The sequence below is a fragment of the Rissa tridactyla genome, chromosome 4 (assembly GCF_028500815.1).
Source record: "Rissa tridactyla isolate bRisTri1 chromosome 4, bRisTri1.patW.cur.20221130, whole genome shotgun sequence".
NCBI lineage: Eukaryota > Metazoa > Chordata > Aves > Charadriiformes > Laridae > Rissa > Rissa tridactyla.
In genome coordinates, this window is record NC_071469.1 from 53,477,531 (window position 1) to 53,498,395 (window position 20,865).

The following is a 20,865-nucleotide window of genomic DNA, read 5'->3' on the forward strand; positions in this document are numbered from 1 at the left end:
TAAGATCAGTAAGCAAAGTATTCTCACAACCATCAGGATTTCATGAAAAGCTTTTAAATTACATGCAGCAATGGTTCTGAAACTGTGAAACACAACCCAACACAGAGCTGGGAGTGGCTCTGGTTAACAGTGGTACTTGCCACAACTCATTTCTGATAATGAAACATACAAACATGCCACCACTGTTTTTAATAAAAGCTTGGTTTAAAAAAAACAAAAATAATAAAAAATAAACAGACCTCCACAAGTATCAAAACGGTTCTTGTATCAATAGGTCTAAAACCTTGTCAGAAGTAACAGGGAGGGAAAAAAACAGCTTTGCAGTATTATTTTAATAACTAAAAACAAGGGTTGGAAAGCAAATATTGCCAGTTCAGGTTTTGTCATTCCTCAAAAACACATTACGCACTATCCAGTCAGGCCCAGCTACTCAATGGAAATATAAAAGTTTTTTCAAAATACACTTTGCAACATGCTGAATCCTGCTAGACAGGACAAAAATCTCTCCCTTTCAACAGATCACCCAGTAACTCCTCACTCAAAGACTGCCGGGAATAACCGCGTTTTGCTCAGCTTCCTTGGTTAAGGTTCAAAAATAACTGGATGGCACCACATACAAACAATTTCTCTACAAATCGCTCACCTCCTTAACCCAGTTCTTCCTTATACACACCGTTAAGTTTCCTTCACATGAATCCTTTTCATCAAAAGTTATAATGCAGCATTTTCATACCAAGTGTAAATTCTCCCCTTATGTCATCTTTACATCTAAATGTTTGGGAACATTTTTGCAATTTTAATTATAGGTGAAATGAGCCATTCAGTACAGTAACATTCCCTTCAGGGGAGTCCTCCAGCTTCCTAATTACCTTATGGCTCTTCTCAGCACTTCTCCTTTATATGAAAATCACAACCACAACCTTTCCTCTGAAGATCCCGTAATTCAGCTGGAGTACCACTCCAGTTACGAGGATACCAATGCCAAGTACAACGCTATGGAAGAACCCTATATAAAGGGTGCGCAGTTTGCTGATGCTCCGTGTGCATATATAACATTTTCGACATTTCTCCCTTCAGGTGTTTGCACTAAGAGATAAATACATACACACACATAGTGATCTTGAATTTAACTATTTTTTTTTTTTTGGCAAGAGTTTTTCTGCAAGCCCATGAAAGCCTCCTCTCCTAAGGAAATCTGATACACATGCCCTGAACCCTCAAAAAAAAATATATTGTAATGCTAATCTTGCTCTATCCATTATGCCTCTACACTTGTCTAAAGCTCCCTCCAGTGCACGTGCACACAGAGTACCTGCAGTTCCCTCCCCTGCATCCCAAAAACTAACTGGGCACATGGCAACAAACAATGTGGTTGAGCCCAAATTCAGTGCCACCCAAACAGCTGCAAGGCCAAACTGAGCCAGCAACAGCCAAGTCCCCTCCACTGCCCTTCCCACAGCACAGGCACTGACATGTGTCCCCCTCTTCCGCAACACTCATGCTGTCTCCCAGCCTGCCTCTCCTTCTGCAACGTCTGCTATTCTGCAAAAATTATAAACCTGCATTTTGTTTTAACAATTTGACACATGTTAATTAGTTTAGTTAGACCTAAACAATGGCAGAATCACTGCTATGTGCAGGTGTACTAATATTTTAAAGGGGCATAACTTGGAAAATATCTGTTTTTCAAGGACACTTACGTAGGAGACCTTTCTTTCATTTGTTTATCATATAAATCCTGTCCTGTATTACTTCAAAAATAGTAACCATAGGGGACATTATTATGTGCAGAATACTGACCACCAGAGAAACAAAAGGAGCTTTTTCTTCTAACTTGTCACAGAGTGTGCTAAAAATAATCTATTTGATTTATACAGAATAAATGAAGTTCAACAGTGTCACTTTAAGACATGATTTCACACCTTCCACTGCAAATCCAAAACTTTTTTAGTTTTGTTTGTATATCATATCTTCCATATACATTTGCTCTTTTTAATGCTATCTTGATAATAGAGTTACCTATAGCTAACTGACAGCCTAATTCCCATTTTAAGTCTCCTATCCAGTTCTGCAGAAATTGCTGAAAATCAGCTATTACAAATGTCATTTGCAAGTCCTTTCCCTGTTATCAGATGAGCCCTAACAGTCAATTTCTTCACAGCTTTGAACTTCCCTCTTAGCTCTAGATGAATTAACGTGACCCTAGCTATTCAGCCAATAGTACTGATTTAATAAAAGATATGCCTGAAGTGGATGATAACCTGGTTTGATCTGGTCTGTATAAATGAAACTCCACTGGACCTAGCCACATGAAAATCCAGTTTAGAAGTAATAATTGTTAAATTATACCTTAAGTTACATGAAGGAGAATTGAGTCCATGCTGTGCCCAGTTTCAAGCACAGACCCTTCTACACAATGTCACACATCTATATGGAAAATGACTTTTAAACACACTTTCATGTGAACATCGCAGACAAATACTACCCTCAGTATGCATCTAAGGGTTATTCCCATAATAAGCGTATGTTTTCATGTTCTAACCTTCCTGGCAGTGTCTTCGAATTAAATAGTAGGCAACGTTAATTTAGTGAATATCAATAAAACCTCTCTTGCCTTTGGACTGAAAGAGAAGCAAGAGGAGGAGAGAAAGAAAAAACATTTTCCATATTGGAAAACATAATTTCAAGGCCTATATCTAGGCAAAGGCCTCACCTACTTTGCAATTTCATCTTTATTGCTGTTGCAAAATGGAAAAATTGTTACATGATCCAAAGCAACCAAAACATAAGAGTTTTCTTTCCACATCCAAGTTATGTCACCTTTAACTTCCCACAAAGAAGAGAACCACACTGTCATCATGTTGAGAAATCAATGGACTCCTAGGACAGTTGGAGAGGGTATACAACCTGGTATCTAAACTACTTAGAGCCTGGTATATTGGTCTTGCTATTTTTTTAAACCACGCAAGCCAAAAGACGTGAGTCACAACACTTATGTGTCATAACAGTGATTCATAAATAGAAGTGCACACAATGTGTTTATATAAACCAGATAAAGGATCTTCCAGAGAAACAGGAAGACCTTTCGTGAAGGCTGGGCAAAGCATGTCCCTGTGTTAAGACACCAAATGAACAACCGGCTCTTGAGTGACTCGGAGACCAAACACAGGACACCTGGTAACGATACCACATCCCCATGCACTAGCAAGTGGGGACAAACACTTTCTGTTAATCACATCACGAGAGCCTGCAGCCCAGGCCGAGAGAGAAGAATTCGCCAGGCTCCTGCTATATTCCTGCCCTGCTCGTGCACGGCCTTGGCCAAGCTGTTCGTCTTCTTGTGCCCCAGTTCCATAGCGGTTAAAGGGCAGGCAAAGTTATTTCCTTATTTCAGAAAAGCAGACGCCGCGCTGAGATACCGCGGTGCTGGGGTCAACTCAGTACGTGCCCTCGGGAGAAGGAGGGTCGCGTTATCCCGGCGGTCGGGCTTGGCATGGCCTGTGACCCTCTGCAAAGACCTGGGACCCCCCCGGTGAAGCAGGCCCCGGCCTAAGGGACACCACAGGCCGGGGCCTGAGGGAAGCCGAGGGCCTGCCTCCTCCCATGGCATCACCCCAGCGCCTCAGCCCCCCCGCACGGGCACCCCCTTCCCTCAGGATCCGGCATCGCGCCGCTCCCACCCGCCCTCACCCCGCGCCCGTTTCCCTCCCCGCCCGAGCAGCAGCTCGCCGGAGTGAGGCCGCCCCTTCCCCTCAGAGAACCAGCACCGCCTCCCGGGCCCAGCGCGGCCCCCTCCGCCCGGGGAAACCCCGCAGGGCGCTGCCCGCACCCACCTCGAAGAGCTCGGCCGTGGTAGCCATGGCCGCAGGGAGAGCGGCGGGGCTGCTCAGCGGCCTGCCGCCGCCCCACCGCTGCCGCCCATTGTGTCCCGGCCGCCCCCGGCAGCAGCAGCAACAGCTGCCGCGGCGCCGCCTCCGCCCGCCGGAAATGGGCCTGCGCCGGGCGGCCGCGGCCGGGGAGGGGCGGGAGCTGCGCAGGGCGGCGGCCACCCTTCAGCAGCGCCCTGGCCGCCGTCAGCGCCGAGCCGCCGCCGCCGTCGTCATGGCCCTGCGGGCGCTGTGGCTCCTCAAGCACGACCCCGCCGCCGTGCTCTTCTCCAGGTAACGGCAGAGGCCGTGAGGAGAGCGGGGAGGGGGAGGGGGAGGCCGTGCGGGCTGTGGGGCGTGCCGGGCCCGCGGGGGGCGTGGGGGGGGTCTGGTCCGGGCCCGCGGGGGGCCGGGAGCGTCGGGGCTGAGTGTCTGGCTCTGGTAAGGGGGAAGGAGGGAGAGGAAAGCTGGGAGGTCCCGATCGGAGGGCGCCGGGGGGGTTCCAGAGCGGCCGGGGCTGCCCTAAATATACCCGAAAATACCGAAATAATCTGGTGCTCTCATAAATCCCGTCCCTCTTCCGAACACCGCTGGCCGCTTTACGCCTCTGAACCCGATTCTGAAAATTTCTACGTTCGGATAATATGCTTTTAGCGGCCGCCTGAGTGTGTATTTTTACAACTTCTGCGTTTTGCACATGACTTTTTTGTCTCTGTTCCTCTTTCTGTCAGCTTCTGTCGAGATTTTACCTGTTTCTTCTTACATGGAAAAAGGACAAGGTAGTGATTGTGAAATACTGTCAGATGAACAAAATGGGCAAAATAAAAAGCATATATTTTGTTTGTATTTTGCTTATCTTCTCTTCATGTTGTTCTGTAACTGTATAAAAAGTACAGTATTTTTAGGCAGAAATTCCCATTTGATTTTAATTTTTGCATAAGAAGGTATTTTTTTTAAGTTAGTGAACCAAAGGAGGACTTTTTATTCAGAACTCTTACAGAGTTTTAATTAAGATTTTGGTTACACCAGCTGCTTTTGTTGGTCTGGCAAAATTTGTTACTGTTTCCGTGGGCTCTCTGTGATTTCAGAGGACTCAATTCCAAAGAACAAGAGGAAAAATAACTGGGGGCTAGGGAAAGGAATAATACTGAGACCTGGGTAAAGAGACATGATTTACCATCCTAGTCTGAATTCAGTAAAACTGAAAAGAGAACCTAGAAGGAGGCAAAAAAAAAAAAAAAAGAGCAAGTAGACTATCTTCCATCTTCAGGTGCAGACAGATCTCTACATTGGACATTCCTCTGATTGTTTTAGGATTAGTATTATGGTCCTTGTATTACCTCCAAGACTAGAGATGAGGCCTCCCCTCTACAAACACAGAGAAAGAGAAAGCCTTGTCCCAAAAAATCTGAGAGTGTAATCACCACGGAGATTGGGGGGGGGGGGCTGGTGACAGGGATATGTGAAGTAACTTGTCACCCAGTAAGCGGCAGAGACAAGGGATAGCGCTCCTTTGAAAAGTGCAAACTATACTTGATACTTCAAGTGATTTGCAGACTTAGATCTTTCAAGTTCCCAGAGGAAATAATAGGGCTGTGGAAACCCCAGGTTTATCCTTCTAACTGACCTTAAATTTAACAAAGCTCACAGACAATATAAAGAATGTCGGATCACATGGAAACTGTTGGTTTCGGGACTTACGTACTCAGCTGGAGATACGTGAGCCCTGATCTTTAACCTCAGAGAAGACATCTGGGACATCAAAGCATTCCACTTTTTTTTGAGCTGATCATAACTTAATTCAGGCAACAAGTATGGTTCTCTCTCTTGGTCTTCTCACCAAAGCTCAATTCATCCCTGCAAACTTTCATCTTTTTAAGTTTTCATCACTTTCTAGAAGGCAATACTGAAAAACTGAGTTCTGAAGGACTAGCTAATTATCTAATGACTCAGATAAAGCTGGGAAGATTCCATGGGAGGAGAAGATTGCTGTGGTGTGGGGACAGCTTCAGCAAATAGAGCAGACAGATTGGGACATAAGTAAGGCAAAACTAGACTGAAATATCTCCTCTTCCTTTGTTTTGGAAATGTCGACCAAAAATAAGAGATGCTCACCAAGGTTACATGTAGCCTCTTATCAACAACCTTGCTCTGGAAGTCCTTGTAAATTTTTGAGCTGCAAAACCACTGTTTCTTCAGAGTAGAACCACTCTTCAAAGTAGACGTGGGACTGCAGGGAGGCATTTCGGTGTCATCTGTATCCTGTTTACAGATCTCGTAGCTCTGGCTTCTTTCTGCCTATGCTTACTTTTTCCTTGCTGGGGGAACAAAAAAAAAAAAGCCCTGGATGCCTGATTAAGACTCAAACAAAAAAGCAGTCACTGAAAATAAGCCTGAGGAAGTGTAGCTGCCTCCAGCAAGAGACTGTGCTACTCAGTTAAGAAAAGATGGTGTAGGTGGGACTTACAGGCAACAGGATAAGAACCATGCAAGTGTTCAGGAGCAGAAGGGGAACGCTACATGTGGAGGGCATAGATAAAACAAAGTACTACATTGCTGGGATTACACATTCTAGGGCAATTTAAGAAACAGAATGTCAATGTGTCCTGAAAAAGATGGTATAACAAGGAGAATAAATGAAGGCATTTATATATATATCTGCACGTTTTTTTTCTCCCACGTTTGTGTGTAAGTGTGGCTCTGAGTGCAAACAAACATGCAGCCTGGGAACACATCTGCTACAAGGTGATTCATAAAGTGATTTAACTAATTGCCTGGCGTGTAACCTGTGATATGCACTTTGAGGGTCCGTGGATAACTAAGGGAATCCACAAAAGACAATGTAGAAAAGCTAACCTGTCATCAAACTTAAAGTAAGAGAGGCTCAGGGGAATCTGTGATTCTGCAGTTCCAAAAAAGGATGAAAACCAATGCTTTGGTGGAAGTAATAATTTTTCTTCTCTCGGCTATTTATTAAAAGAGACTCTTCAGTTCCTCTTCATAGACTTAGGTTAGCTTGAGAAGAAATTCATCCTGCTTTCCTTTGAAAAGTAATACTGCTTCAAGAGAAAAAATCCCAGATGTGGAATTAAACAGCTGATTTTTCTCAAATACTATCTGTAGGAAATTTGAAATTAAATACATATGTTGATGGTAATGTAGCAGTTTCAAAATATGCTCTGTAACGTGATTACATCTTAAATAGTAAAAAAATGAAATTATGAAGCAGTCATAACAGCTTTGAGTCACATATGTTGCACTTGCAACTGGGTATCCATTTTGCTCCCCCCCAAAAGCAATGAAGTTTTTGCTGGAAAAACTGGACTTAACGTACTGTGAAGTCTTTTTGTATTTATAATATTGTAAAGATTTTTAGTTATTCTTGTTAATCAGTTAAAGCAACTGCTGCATATCAATTGTGTGATCTCAGAACAGCAATGCATGTAACTTACATTATACTGTCTCATAGTATTTAGCAGAGTAGCAAAGCTGTACGTGTAGCATACTGTATCTGGGCAAAAAGCTGTTGTAGTTGAATTTGATTACGTGGGACATCTGTTTTCTTAAATGTCTGAAAACTTGTCTTCAGTGTGATTTTGCCTCGTCGAAGTATTTTGCTGTTGAAGTTTCACTGCAGTGGTGTGAGTCATGCTTGGGTCCATTAGTGTCGTTTAGACACCCTCTACCTTTGTGCAACAGGAAGGGTAGACAGGCAGATTCACATTTTATTAAAAAAAAGGAGTAAATATATTTGCTCAAAGTCTCTAGTAAAATCCAACTGCTAGAATGAATCCTGATTATTCATGAAATAGTTTAATTGACAGGGATTTAGATTCTGATCCCATCACTGTTTCTATCAGGACCACGGGGCCTTTGGGAATTACTTGAATACCTAAGAGAAACCAATCCTTGATTGTATCAATATTCCAAAGATTTTTATAATACTTATGCATTCTCTGACAGCAAGAAAAGGGATTGCGTGGTTCTGCTTCTAAGAACTCTGTTGGTATGATATTTCGGGTGGGAAAAGACGAGTAGCACTAACGTGCTTTTATGTCCATGTCACAGACGTTACCCCACCGTTGAAATACGCGCCGAGACGTTCAATGCGTCAACACATGTGCCTGTACCATCTGACAGCGCTTTTCTTAAAGCCTTACTTTTTGAACTGAGGTTTGTAGATGACCATATTTTTGTGGAGCATCGAGACACTTGTACTCGAATCAATCATTCATCGGTATATTCAGTTCGCACTGAAGGAGGGGATCTCTGGCCTGTGCTTGCTTTTCAGAAGAGTGGACTGATATATGCATGTCTTCCACTGGTTGAGGAGACCTTGGAGCCACGGCCACCCCTCCTTACTGTTAGCGGGCTCTCTCAAGGACTCGCTCTTTTGTTAGGCATTGTGGACTACATCTCTCCAAGTCGGAAAAATGAAGCGGAGATGACTGCGAAAATCGGCCAGCTTCGAAATCTGCTTATACAGGCCTGTCCGCTTGGCACCCCCTTAAACACAAATATACGCAGCTTGAACAGCTCATTTGATGACATTCAGGAAATGCCTACAGATGAGAATCAGCCGGCTTGGAGATCCAACACATACAAAGGCAAACCTCAGGTTAATGTCTGTATCACTGAAAAAGTCAAGTGTATGCAGTATGACAAAAGAGATGTTGTGGACATGTGGCAAGTTTATGGAGCCGTAAATTGCAAGGTGAGAGCATTTTACGTGCAAATCCAGCCAAAGTATTTTTCATGCAAGTGCACTGGGAAAGTAAATATGCCGTTTTACTCTGCTATGTGATCAGTGAATTTCTAATACTGTAATATTTCAAAGTGTAAAGAACTATTACAATATTCAACTGATGCATTAGCACTGGTTTTTATTTGGATCTTTACTGGTTTTTTTCTGCATGCTTCATGCATTTTTTCACTAACTATTTATGGGACTTAAATTTCCAGCAGTAGCTACATTGCATGTATTTTACCAAATTTTTCTTATTTTAAATGAGATAGGGAGAAATCATTTCATGCAGTCTTTGCATATAGAGACTAAGAAATGGTAGCGCTAAGGCCAAATTTATTTCCAGCTATCTAATAAGCAACGTGTTAAATAACAATTAGAAACAGAATTTCTGAATGAGTCTTCTACAAGTGTCTTTACGTGAGCATTTTTAATTAATTTTCCTACCAAATGAGAGTTCAGTCTTCTATGCTAATTTATTCTGTTACAACAACATTTTGAATCCAGAAATGCTGTTTGTTTGGCTGACATAAGAACCATTGATACATGGTGAAAGAAACTGGTTGTGTAATTATTTCGAATGTTTTTGTGTGTGACAATGGTTTTCATTGTTAAATACTAAAAACTGGGGAATATTGACTAAATAGACCAATAATAATTATGGAATACATTAAAATTTTCTATAATTGATATATTTAACATTCTTTGTTCTGAATTATGAAGCAAACTATATTATCACAGTACTTTGTATTTCTAACTGCCAGTGTTTTAAGAGGAGATAGACCTTCTAATAATAAAGTGGATCATGGTAATTTAATTATTTGCAAGAGGTAGGATACTCATCTCTGAAGGAAGCCAACCTAAGTACTGCGCTTCAAAAGACTGGGTTATTTCCCACCAGCCATGCTGGTAGGGATTATGTGGGTGAACAGCTTCCCACTCTCAGAGGGACAAGTTTCTAGGTCATCTTGCAGAGTGGATGGCCTTGCATAAGAAGAAAGCCCTGGTGTAATCGTGCACTGCTGAGCTGGCACACAGAGGGACGGGACAATGGATGCGCTGCACATGGTTGCCATGAGAAAGCTGACATGGGACCACAGTGGCCATTAATAGCATGCTCAAATCCATTAAGCGGATGTTGTAAAAGTAACTGAATTAATTAGGCTGTCACCAAGTGTGTTTATGTAACATTCGTAATGATGTAGCTATACAGTAGGTCCTTGGCTTGCTCATCTGCTGTTTTCTTGCAAAAGAATACGTGTCAATTAAGAGACGTGTAGCTAAGACTGCATCTCTAGCCCTGCTGTGGGAAAGGCTACAGAAATGGGAAAGGGACTTTGTTGTGAAAGTATTTGTCAGTACTAATGTTCGAAGCCAGCTGAAGATTTTTAGTGTGATTCTTTTTAATGCTTGCATTTGATTTTTGAACGTCTAATTCTGAATTGAGAGAGAGATTTTAGAATAACTTCTCGACTTCTTTTTTTCAAGTGTGACATAGAGGGATCTGCACCAAACGTAACCCTCAGTCTGAATCTCCCGACTAACGGTCCTCCGCTCCAAGATATCGTGGTCCATCATTGCGTGACTTCTGTTGACCCTGCCATGCTGATGTCCAGTAGTGCTGAGCCACTGGATGATTCTGTGTACAACGGACCTTACAAATTTCCTTTCATTCCTCCTTCAGATTCATTCAACTTGTGTTACTACACTTCCCAGGTAATAACATCCCTGACCCTTGTTATTTTCTTCAAACAGGAATAAAAATAGCTGTGCCGTTGAATGTGTCTGAACGAGTTTCAGTCTGATTCAGGCAGGTAAAATGCTTTTTATATAATAAACTGCCTGGAAGGCACTTCAGGACTTGAGTCATCAGAGTCACATTCAGGAGGTACCGGTACCTTTGACTGCTTGGCATGGCTGCTCTTACTTTAAATGAACCACTTAGATGCCTGAATTGGACAAAATGAATCCAGGCTGAGATGTCAAGTGCATGTACCACAAATCTATGTGACACAGGCAGCCTGAAGAGCTTGGCATATACTGTTCAAAACCAGTCAGCAATTAATGTGTTTTTTATTTTTTCAAGTACTTTAGCATTTAAAACAGTATATAACTGGTTTTACGATGATGGTGTTAATTTATCTTGAGAATGAATATAGTTTTTTCCAGGTTCCTGTTCCACCAATTTTGGGATGTTACCAACTCATTGAAGAGGGATCACAGTTAAAAATAACAGTTAATTTAAAGCTTCATGAAAGCATAAAGAATTCTTTTGAGTACTGTGAAGCTCGTATACCTTTTTTCAACAGGTAAGAATAAAGAAATCCTAAAGAAATTTCTTCCATTTGTCTGTGATGTTCCTGAAATTAACCTGTCAGGAGTCAATATAACAGATTGTGCTCCATCAAAGTAGCACCAGCAGACACCAGCCTTGCAAATGTCGGGAAGTCCCCTTGGAATTCTTGTAATTTCCAGAATAGAGAATTGTACCAGAATACTGGGTAGTATTCTGAATACTTCTCTTGCGTATCCTGTTTCACTCTGGTATTTTTTTCATGTGAGACCCTGCCACAATCCTCCAGGTGGATTAAGTCTCGAGATCACTTCAAGCCCGGGGTTACCTGTTGCTTAAGACTGCTAATCCTAGCTACAGATCAGCTTATCAAAAATATAGTTATTTAAAATTAAAACGATAGTTTTCGTTTAAGCCTCTCTGACAACTGCCATGTCTATGCTGTCACATAATTATCATGAAAATTTAAAGATGAAATGATACAAAGTTGCTGATGATAGTGTTAGTAAAACACTATCAGTGAACTGAAGACAGTAAAATATCAACAGCTCTTTTATGATTACTGGGTTGAGACCATGGTGATTGCCTCCTGCTCTGTAATTTCTTTTCATAAATTAGAGTTATGCTCAGCGAGGTATGATTTGTCTGTATGCACATAAATAATGTCTTTCAGCATTTTGTTGCTTTCTTTAGCAAAATGGGTGGTAACAAATACTGAATGATACTAATTCCAATAGTTTTACTTCTCTGTCATACCGTAGGGGCCCAATCGCTCAATTAGAGTACAAAGTTAGTTATGGCCAACTGGATTTGTCACGAGAGAAGAGCCTGCTAGTTTGGATAATTGGTAAGCAGAACACCCCTGTGCTTCTTGCTCGTCCAGTCAGTTTTGTATAGCGTAGGCACAGCTGTATAATTTCTTACAGATGCTGTTTCTGGCTTTAGGACAGAAGTTCCCTAAATCTTTGGAAGTTTCACTGACTGGAACCGTGTCTTTTGGCACTGCAGGCAAAGAGCACCCGACTGATTATGTTTGCACTGGGAACACTGCGTATGTAAAAGTAAGTCAGTCGCAGGCTCTGTGAAAAGAGGCCTTAGTAGTCATTTTTTTATTATCTCAAATTAACTATGAAATACGTGATTTTAAATCAGACATAATTGTTAGCCTCTTTGTTCTCAGCATGGAGTTGTCTGTTTTCTTGCTTACAGGATTTGACATCCTGTCATTTTAGAGTACGCTTGCACACCAAGAGCACGTAACACAGATTGCCAGTATTTGTGCAGCAGACATGACAATACGCATCTGATCATGTTTTCCCGTTCTTTCTATAGCTGTATTTTAGGATCCCAGACTTCACACTTACTGGATGTTATGTAGACCAGCATTCTGTTCAGATCTTTGCACCAGGAAAACCCAAAATTACTGCATGTGAGTTGCTAAAAATGTCATTTATTTAACTGAAACTGAGTATTGAAGTTATGAACTGGGTATCAATGACTAAAATTATATAGCTAAAGACAAAGGCTTTTCCTGGTTTGCTTGGGATGTCCCAGAAATTTTGTTTCTCTGCACAAGAAAATATTTTTTTCTTGTGATGCTTAATGCCTCCCTGTAGTAGGGAGCAGATGAAAGCTCTTATTACTCAGTTACACAGTAACTCTCTCTTGGGCTCTCTCCCCTTCACCCTGTGAGGTTTTGCTATGCGTAATCGCAGAACTTTTACTGGTGGGGCAGACAATGCCTCCCCGTAGTCTGGCCTCTTGTTTAGGACACTTTTGTCAGAGATGTCGTATGTGGTTTGGAATTACCTAGGTACAGAACTCAACTGCTGCACGCAAAGTGAGAGTGTTGCTGTCAGTGTCATCACACCAACGTCCCTCGGTGGATGTGGTACTACATTGAATCTGGCAGAAACCAAATCTGCTTATTCTTGAGTTAACACATGACTACTTCCAAGTCTGCACCAAAAATACACTAATTGGGAAGACAGTAGGCACTCATTAAATCTGAGCAGTACTGTCTAAATGGAGGCATTTTGATCTGTTGCTGTTTATCTATCTGTTGCGCCTTCTGTCAGTCGTGTTATCAGAAGTCGATAAATACCTTTTGAAAACTCTGATCTATGCTGTTAATTTTGTGACACGTCACATTCAGTCCTAAAGTGTAATATAAAAAACCCAGCACTTTTGTACGGTATGTTTTATATCAAGTATGCAATTTATATTCATTGAACAAAATCCAAGCCATCCACCTGCTTTTGACTTAACCTCTGTTTGAATTTTAAGCTCATGACTGATACATTAGTAAAGGTAATTGAAGCTGAGACTTTAAATGTCTCATTATCAGAAACGATTTTCAAATAATAATAAGAGTCTTACAGTTTAAAGAGGCCATTATAGCTTTTCTGTAAACTAGTAAGGATGGATTAGTAGTCTCTTAACTTGGATGAAGGAATGTGTGATTGTAAGGCACCCTGTAATGCTTATTTTTCTTCCCTGTTTGTTTCGTGTTTTTTTTTTTTTTAGCTGGGGAACTGATTTCTTCTGATTACTACATCTGGAATTCCAAAGCACCAGCACCTATGCTGTACAAAACCTTATTAGACTAATTTGCTTATGAATGATTTTTGTATTTGAACAAAACAGACAGCTAATGAGAGTAATGTGAATATAATGTGGAATACAGTGAAAATAAATACTTTCTAGCACTTGTACTTCGTATGTTCGCGTAAAAATGTCTGTTGAAGAAAAACAAAAGAAGTCACTTCTCTTAAAAACCTAAGTTGGTTTTAAATTGTTTAGTCCTGAATAAGAACTTAGAGAAGTCAATTTGAAATGTACTTGCTGTGGCCGTTTTTACTTTCCCTTCTAACATTAACTGGTACAAAATTAGTGCCTAGTGATACAGGTAGAGACGGGTATAATTAGGCATGTCTTCCGGGAGAACTCCCAGTTACTTCACTGGTTCTGTAAACTACAGAGCTCACGGGATGCAAAAGCTTTCAGGGTCTTCTTCCTGTCATGAAGTCACCGGAATCTGATTAGACCCCAGATTAACAGGACAGTTAAAAGCAAGAGTTCTGTTCTTTTAACGAGATGTGTACAGAATACATACGAGTCAGTAATTCACAAGAATTTCAAGAGAGGGAGTATGGCGTGAGCGGCGCTTCTAAAAGTGGAGATGATACAGGGGTCCGTATTGCCCCGTCAGCAGAAGTGGCGAGTTCCCTTCCATATGTGCCTGTGAACTGCGTTGCGCTGAAAACTAGCATTAGTGAGGACCCAGTGCTGTGAAGCTGCTTTTCCAAATCACAAGACTAGCCCTGAGCAGGCAAAACCAGCTAAGTTTGCTGGAGGTTCCAAAACCCATCACTGATCTCTGGAAAAAATAGACAGAAAAGAAAAGGACTGAGTTAGCAGAGGCAGACCTCTAATTTTGAGGAAAGAAAAATGGTATCTGCAGGAACACAGGAAATGGACTTTAAGAGAGTTATCAGGAAATGAGCAAATTCTGAAAGGCTGGTGAAAAACTGAGAGAACCTGGAGAGCAGCACAAAAGAAGAGAAGAATGCCATCTAATAACCGAGCGTTCCGGCTGCTCCTGCCGTACCTCTTGTTTAACTGTACGCTGTGTGATAAATAAGATTAGTGATTATGTAAGGAGAAAAGTTTTATGCTATAATTTAAAAAATGCTTAGATTGAGATAGTAATCTAATTGGTTGGTTAAATGTTCTAAAGGGTGGATTAATTCATGTGAAACATGCTGTTCAACTGAAACTGCCATGCAAACTTTGAAAACAGGCATGCTACGATCCATTACAGACAGGTGATGTGTCCTTTGTGATTAGCAGGCAAAAGGTGAATTAATGATCTTGTCCAGAATCCAGCCCCTACCTGTTACAGTCGTCTATGTGCCTGTACGCCATAGTGTGAGCAGGGAGGGGGGGGGGGGGGGTCTCTCTGTTGGAAGGGTTGAGATCATGTTCTCACCACAGGATTTTGGTATGCGGTGTTTGCTTTCTACCTACCCACGATAAAGATGGGAGCCATCTTTATTATCTGCACAGCAGCACCCTGGAGGAATGGCTTTTCTTCTTCGCAGCATTTCCCCCAAAAATGCTATGAAAGAGTGGGACTGTCAAAATTCACAGCATGTTAGAAGAGAATCCCCTTGCACTTAATAGCTGGGGGGGGGCTTCCCAAATCATGTTCTTATTTGTTTTCCTCTTGTACGTGTGTCTGTCACTCTCTTGAGGTTAGGAGAGCTGCAGTTCTGAGGAATGGGAGGGAGCTGCTGCTTTAGATGACTTTGCACACACCTCTCAATGCAGGTCTGGATGGAGGGAGGGGGTGGGTGATGTTTCTCTTCTAACCCTGAGCAGTTCTCTACAACTTCATGCAAGCCATCACCTGTTTTGATTTATTTTCGGTTTTGCTCCATAAACCTCTGGATTATGACTCCAGCACGCTCTCGCTGCAGTGCTGTGCCCTGCTCAGGGAGAGCGCTGTAGTAACGCAGGTGGAGAAAGAGTCAGATGAAGCCATTCTCCTGGCCTGATGGCTACACTTGCCTTTTGGGAAGGGCCTGTTCTCATCGGTGCTTCATAAATCTTAGTAAGCTAGTAGACCAGTAAAGTTAGCTTAGTAGTAAGCCTATTAAGCTTAGTAACATGACTGAGGTACCTTCAGCATGACCTGCAGAGCTCAAGGCATGGAGAAGCAAGTGATGTGTGTAGAAGTTCCAGGTGCCTCCAGGGCTGGGCAGCAATTAGGGACATGGGAGATGACACCAGAAGCCAGAGTTCAAGGAGTTAGAATGACTAAACCTTTTTATGTATCTCTGTGTGTCCGTCCCCTGGCAGTTCCCCAGACAATTTCCCTGTTTCTCTGCATGCTCTGACCATTTTTCCTGTTTTAAGAGGGAGAAAACAACACTCAAAAAGTATATCAGGAAGATATGATTGAGAGCTCACATGAGCTTGAGGACTCCCTGACAGAGGTGGTAGCTAACAGTGGTTCTGGTAGCTCTAGTGATTAAGCCCCATGTCAGTGGTATTCCTTTAACTCTTGAAAAAAAATCGACAAGTGTTTAATACAACAATTTCTTTAAAAATACTCTGTGTTAAAGGGAAAAAGTTCTCTTTTGCTATAGAGTGCTGTTTCTTCTCCAAGAGTGCTTGCTGCTTGAAGTGCTTATATTTATAATTTTGTCACAAATATCGACTATATGAGATCTATGCAGATAACTTTACACGAAGTCTTTCAAAGGAGGTGGCCAAAGAGTTCTCCAGGCTTAGTGTTGGATTTCAGGGGGACAGAAGAAAACTAACATGCAAGCCCTTGAAAAGAATAACCAGGAGGACTTGAATACTGGCTTGTCAACCCAACACTTTTCCCAAACAAAATAATGGGTATAAACAAGAAGTTAACGCAGAACTCACTTCATTAATAAAATGAACTAGCTTCACGTCATTAAAATTTTGGGGTAGTGTAACTAGCGCCAATTAACATGAATTTAAAGCAAATATATACTGTCAAACAAACTTTTTAAATGACACTTCACATTTAGTGGGCGAAGAGAATTGATGTAACGGACCACTAAGAAATGAAAATAATCCAAAGTCCATGTGTAACCCGTTAAACAGTGAAAACTGGCTGACATTCCCAAATGCAGTGGCATTGGGGAACCATCATCAAACGTGTTTTGGATCCCAGCTGTGTTATTTAACACTTTGAGGAAGGTGTGGAAGGAAACGGGGAATTTGCACTGATGAAGTTGGCAGAAGGTGCAATGGCTGAGAAGCAGTAATTACTGAAGGTGCTGAAGCCCTCATTCAAACCTGGGTGGTTGGAATGTCTCGGGGGGAAAAAAAACAAGCCTAAAAAAAATAAAAGTAGATGTTCCAGCACGAGCAGGGGCAAAGGTGTGGATCTGAGACAGATGCCATCAATACAGGGTGAGAGGAAAAGGGGGCCAAGGAGTGTCCAAAAGACCTAGTAAGTGGCTTAGGTATGCCTTGCTGTGGCCAGAAGGACCAGTGTAACCACTGAAAGCACAAGGAATGAAAATGCAGGAGTACCCAGCACTGGTGCCATTCTCACCAACCCACAGGGCCCCCATTTCTAGGAAAAACATCCAGACCCTGGAGCTCCTGAGCTTCTCACCAAAATCTGCCTTGTTCTTCACCCCCATGCCCATGCTGCCCCCGGCGTAGCCTGCCTCTCCCTCAAAGTGTTGTGTCCAAAGGGTTGTACCAAGGTGCCACAGTAAGGAGAGGGATCCCTTCAGGTGTCTGATGTGCATTCCTCCCACTCCAAAGCCTGAATTGTACCAGAAGCGAGACGGGACCAGAAGCCCACCTCCCCTTCACTGGTAACCACTGCTGGAGAAGAGCTTCCCAGTCCTCTGGGGAACACCCTCCCACCACAGTCACCTCAAACATATCTCCTGAGCTTGCCAGTCGTATTGGGAGACAAAGTCAAACGCATCACCAGTGGCCATGTGTGAGACAGCAAATGTCCCCCCCTCCAAATTCACTGGGCCTGTTCCTCTCACCACCTCCCGCGGTTAGATGTTGTCAAATCTGTGCCAGCTGTTACTTACCACTACTCAGTAATTCGGTGCTTTTCTAGTTTTTTAGGAGCCCTTTCCTCCCACCAGGGTCCCAAGTTATTTGGTGACAGCACCAAGATGGTATATGCCAGTTCCTCAAATACTTTGGGGTAAATCCTGTTACTTCAGATCACCTGTAAGGAGCTACTTTTTCTACATAATTTAGCCCTCCCCTCCTCTGCATTTTTATCCTGCTTTTACCTGTGTTAACTAGTTAACTTTGGCCATTTGTTAACAAGTAAACATCGAATGAGCAAGGCATTAAACATTTAATGGCAGTTGTCCTCTGTTTATTCACGCTATCCTAGAAATTTGCCGCTTTGTCCTATTTGTACAAGCGCCACTGAGTTTTTTGTACAAGCCATAACAGAGTTTGTGAGTAAGCTCATGTTTGTCTTTCTCTACTTTTGCTGTCTCCTTCACTACCACTACGTCCTTTAGAGAATGGCAACACTTCAGAAAATACCCACTCCCCTGAGCAGCTGTGTCTCTCTGACTTATCACCCATAGGTTCCCACTTAGCAGCTTTCTGAACATAATGAAATCTGGTCCTATTCCCCTTCTTTCCCATGGCTGGAGTTCTCCAAGCTTTATTTTACTGTCACCATCTCCCACATCGCCTTCTGCTGTCCCATCATCCGTTGTCTCCTCATTCCTCAGACTGGAATCTGAGACTGGACTGGACCACATTGTATCTGCAGCAAGAATGTACCAAATAGTCGGCATGGACAAAATATAAGGTATTGCCAACAGCACCTTTTAGGATGGAGGAACCAAGCCCACCTGAAGCCCTGTCCATCCTGAGAGCACCATGGCAGAAAATCCCTGCAGCCCTCAATCCCGAAGGAGCCGTTAGATGAGAGTTTTGTGGATCCCAGTTTGGGAAGTGCAGGCTTCCTTAGAAGAGCTGCTCTAGCACCATGTGGCTGTCAGTGGGAAGCCCACAGGGTGGGCTTGGCGTTGTTCCTAAACTCCCTTCCCTTTCTGCCACCCCAAGTTATTCAAGTGCAGGGAACAGAGAATAGACTTTTAACTCTCAGTCTGACTGCTGTTAATATCAATGCTAAAAATTCCTCAGGCACAAGTAGGAGCCTGTACAGGCCCAGTGTAGACCACTTGGATAGGTGCATCTCCTCAATTATCTAAAATTTTCCTTCATTGTTTCCACAAATCTCATTTTGCCATTCAATGCACCAATCTGCCAGTTTTTGAAGGAATAAGATGATGATTCAGGCAGGGTAGCAGGATCTGAGAGAAAATAGGCTCTGTTCTCCTAAGAATTCTCTCCCTTGTGAGCTGACTGGCAATAAAGCCACTGGCTCTCTCCACCCACACCCAGCTTCAAAGGACCAGAGGTTCATTGCTTACTGCAGCCCTCCCAGGAGACAGGACAACCAGCAGCCTGTTCCCAAGAGCCTTTCAGAAGAAACCAGCATTCTTGTAACTTGCGTGATGGTCCATAAGGCCAGGCTGGATGGGGTTTTGAGTAAATTGGTCTAGTGGGAGGTGTCCCTGCCCATGGCTGGGGGTTGGAACTAGATGATCTTTAAGGTCCCTTCCAACCCAAACCATTCTATGATTCTATGATTCTATGATTCTATGATAAGGAGCTGCTGCTTGTGTGGGATGTTTGGAAGGACAGCAGTCCTACCAGTCCATCCCAAGTCAATGGGGCCAGAGAGGATCTGGAAAACAGAGGAGCCGTGCTCCTCCCAGGAGAAGGGTTGGCCCACTGTGCCCTGAACCTCACCTCACTGCCCACAAAGGGCCTATGGGGCTCTCCCAAAAGGCTTCCCATCCAAGATGCACCCATTCACACAGATGCCTCATCCTCAACAAATCAAGCCAAATGGGGAGGTCTCAACCCTCAAGGTGTTTTTTTCAGGGACTCGCAACCCACAATGCAACTAAAAATCAGATATTTTAAGGCAAAGGCCTTCCCCCTTTCCCCCTTCTTCCTGTCAGAGCTCTAGCTAATTTTTTGAAAGCTGATGCCATCTGTAGCGACTCGTAACAGCAAAGAGCTAAACCCAACCCATTTTCTTCCCAATGAGATCAGCTGGTCGCTTTTGATTTTCTCTAGAAACCTATCTCTTCGGGATCTTTTTTTTTTTCTTTTCTTTTTTTTTTTTGAAGTCAAAGTCTGTTTCCCGTTTGGTAGGTGACCTGTTTAATGTTTTCCCTGTGTCTGGGAACTCCTTAGTGTAATTAGCGACCTTTGAACTCCACAACTAATCCTGAGCTATTTTGTATTCCTTACTCATCTTTAAGGCTGGACCTTTCTTTTCTTTTGAGTCCGCTGCCACAATTAAAGAAGAAACAGCTGCATTTCAAAGGGATTCCAATTCCAGAAGCTTAATCGTGATTGACATGTTCTTATTCTAAGCTATAAGAAACTCTAAGAGTCCTTTCTTGGGTTAAAACTTCAATCATTTTCTAAAAAATTATCTCAATATGGATTTTATTCATTTTCTTTGATAACCATTCTTTGCGATTTTTTTAACTTGAAAGATGCTTTGAGTTTGCGATGAATATGAACGGCGCCTACCGAAAGAATGAATGGTGTCAGGCGCAGGCTAGATGCAGGAGTGGCTAAATTCCATTTATTGTCAAAATCTGATTATGAAACCTGACGTCCGCCATGTAGCTTGACATCTTTCCAGATGCCCAAAAGGTAGGAGAGGTGGAAGCGCTTGCAAATGAACCCCAGGAAGGCTGGGGAGGGAGACGGCATAAAGCATTCTCCAGAAATCTACATTTTTTTAAATGTTTTTCCCAATTTTTATAGCACAGATTAAAAAGCCATTGCCTTCCGGCCCTGGAAGAGCCCATCTTTTCTCTTCGAGAAATGAATTCTCCATGAAAAGTCACAGCAAAAAGCGACTGCCATAAAACAGGGATAATTCGTACGGTTTAAAATCATTGCCACAACCGCACAACAAACCCTGAACAAGGCTGCGGTGCTTCAGTCTCTTCCGAGGGCTCATCCTAGAAAATGATGGCAGGCTGTTGGGTCCCGTTATTTAATTATCTCCGTCTCACTTACAGTCGAATTCAGCGTGACCTCCGAAAGACGGGTTTAAAAAGGAAAAAAAAAAAAGCCTGAAAATCTGTTTGTGTGCGTGTGTTTGCTCAGATCCCCCGCGCAGTAGGCACATTGATCCGCGGGCATCGCTTGCAGCCACTAGTATAAACCTGTCCGAAACGAGCCCAAAAAAGCCCCGGGTAAGGCAGCAGGCGAGACCCGGTGTTCCTAAGACAAAGGTCAAATAAAAAAAGGATGTTAATAAACAGTCCTCCGGTTTAAAGGGACCTTTTTTTTTTTAAGGATTACATCTTAAATTCCAA

The 20,865-nt window shown here is 42.7% G+C and overlaps 2 protein-coding genes across 8 annotated transcripts in view; one reads left to right on the forward strand and one right to left on the reverse strand.

The window, feature by feature from the left end:
• EXOC5 (exocyst complex component 5) overlaps window positions 1-3,991 on the reverse strand; it is a 28,496-nt gene extending 24,505 nt beyond the window's left edge. For both annotated transcript variants that reach the window (XM_054198859.1, XM_054198858.1), the window contains exon 1: window positions 3,834-3,991. In XM_054198859.1, the coding sequence (XP_054054834.1) occupies window positions 3,834-3,860 (27 nt within the window). In that variant the 5' untranslated portion in view covers window positions 3,861-3,991. The remainder of the gene's footprint in view (window positions 1-3,833) is intronic.
• An 11-nt stretch (window positions 3,992-4,002) lies between these two features.
• Window positions 4,003-19,988, forward strand: AP5M1 (adaptor related protein complex 5 subunit mu 1). Of its 6 annotated transcripts, none has more exons than XM_054198861.1 (9): window positions 4,014-4,160; window positions 4,598-4,645; window positions 7,935-8,580; window positions 10,099-10,326; window positions 10,780-10,919; window positions 11,641-11,750; window positions 11,849-11,964; window positions 12,236-12,332; window positions 13,430-19,988. In XM_054198861.1, exons 1-9 carry the CDS (start codon window positions 4,102-4,104, stop codon window positions 13,510-13,512), a joined length of 1,527 nt encoding a protein of 508 aa, XP_054054836.1. In that variant the 5' UTR covers window positions 4,014-4,101; the 3' UTR covers window positions 13,513-19,988. The 6 variants fall into 6 exon arrangements, 4 of the variants coding, with proteins under 4 accessions (XP_054054838.1, XP_054054839.1, XP_054054836.1 ...); XM_054198862.1 differs by having other exon boundaries at window positions 4,016-4,160; window positions 11,665-11,750; window positions 13,430-19,987; XM_054198863.1 differs by lacking the exon at window positions 4,598-4,645 and having other exon boundaries at window positions 4,003-4,160; window positions 13,430-19,987.
• Window positions 19,989-20,865: the final 877 nt, after the last annotated feature.

What these genes read in the sequence shown, in the direction of transcription:
- AP5M1 (XM_054198861.1), top strand. Translation starts at nt 4,102, where the DNA reads ATGGCCCTGCGGGCGCTGTGGCTCCTCAAGCACGACCCCGCCGCCGTG. An exon ending in GGAACACTGCGTATGTAAAA is followed by an intron (nt 11,965 to 12,235) that starts GTAAGTCAGTCG and finishes TTCTTTCTATAG; the next exon opens with CTGTATTTTAGGATCCCAGA. An exon ending in AAAACCCAAAATTACTGCAT is followed by an intron (nt 12,333 to 13,429) that starts GTGAGTTGCTAA and finishes TTTTTTTTTTAG; the next exon opens with CTGGGGAACTGATTTCTTCT.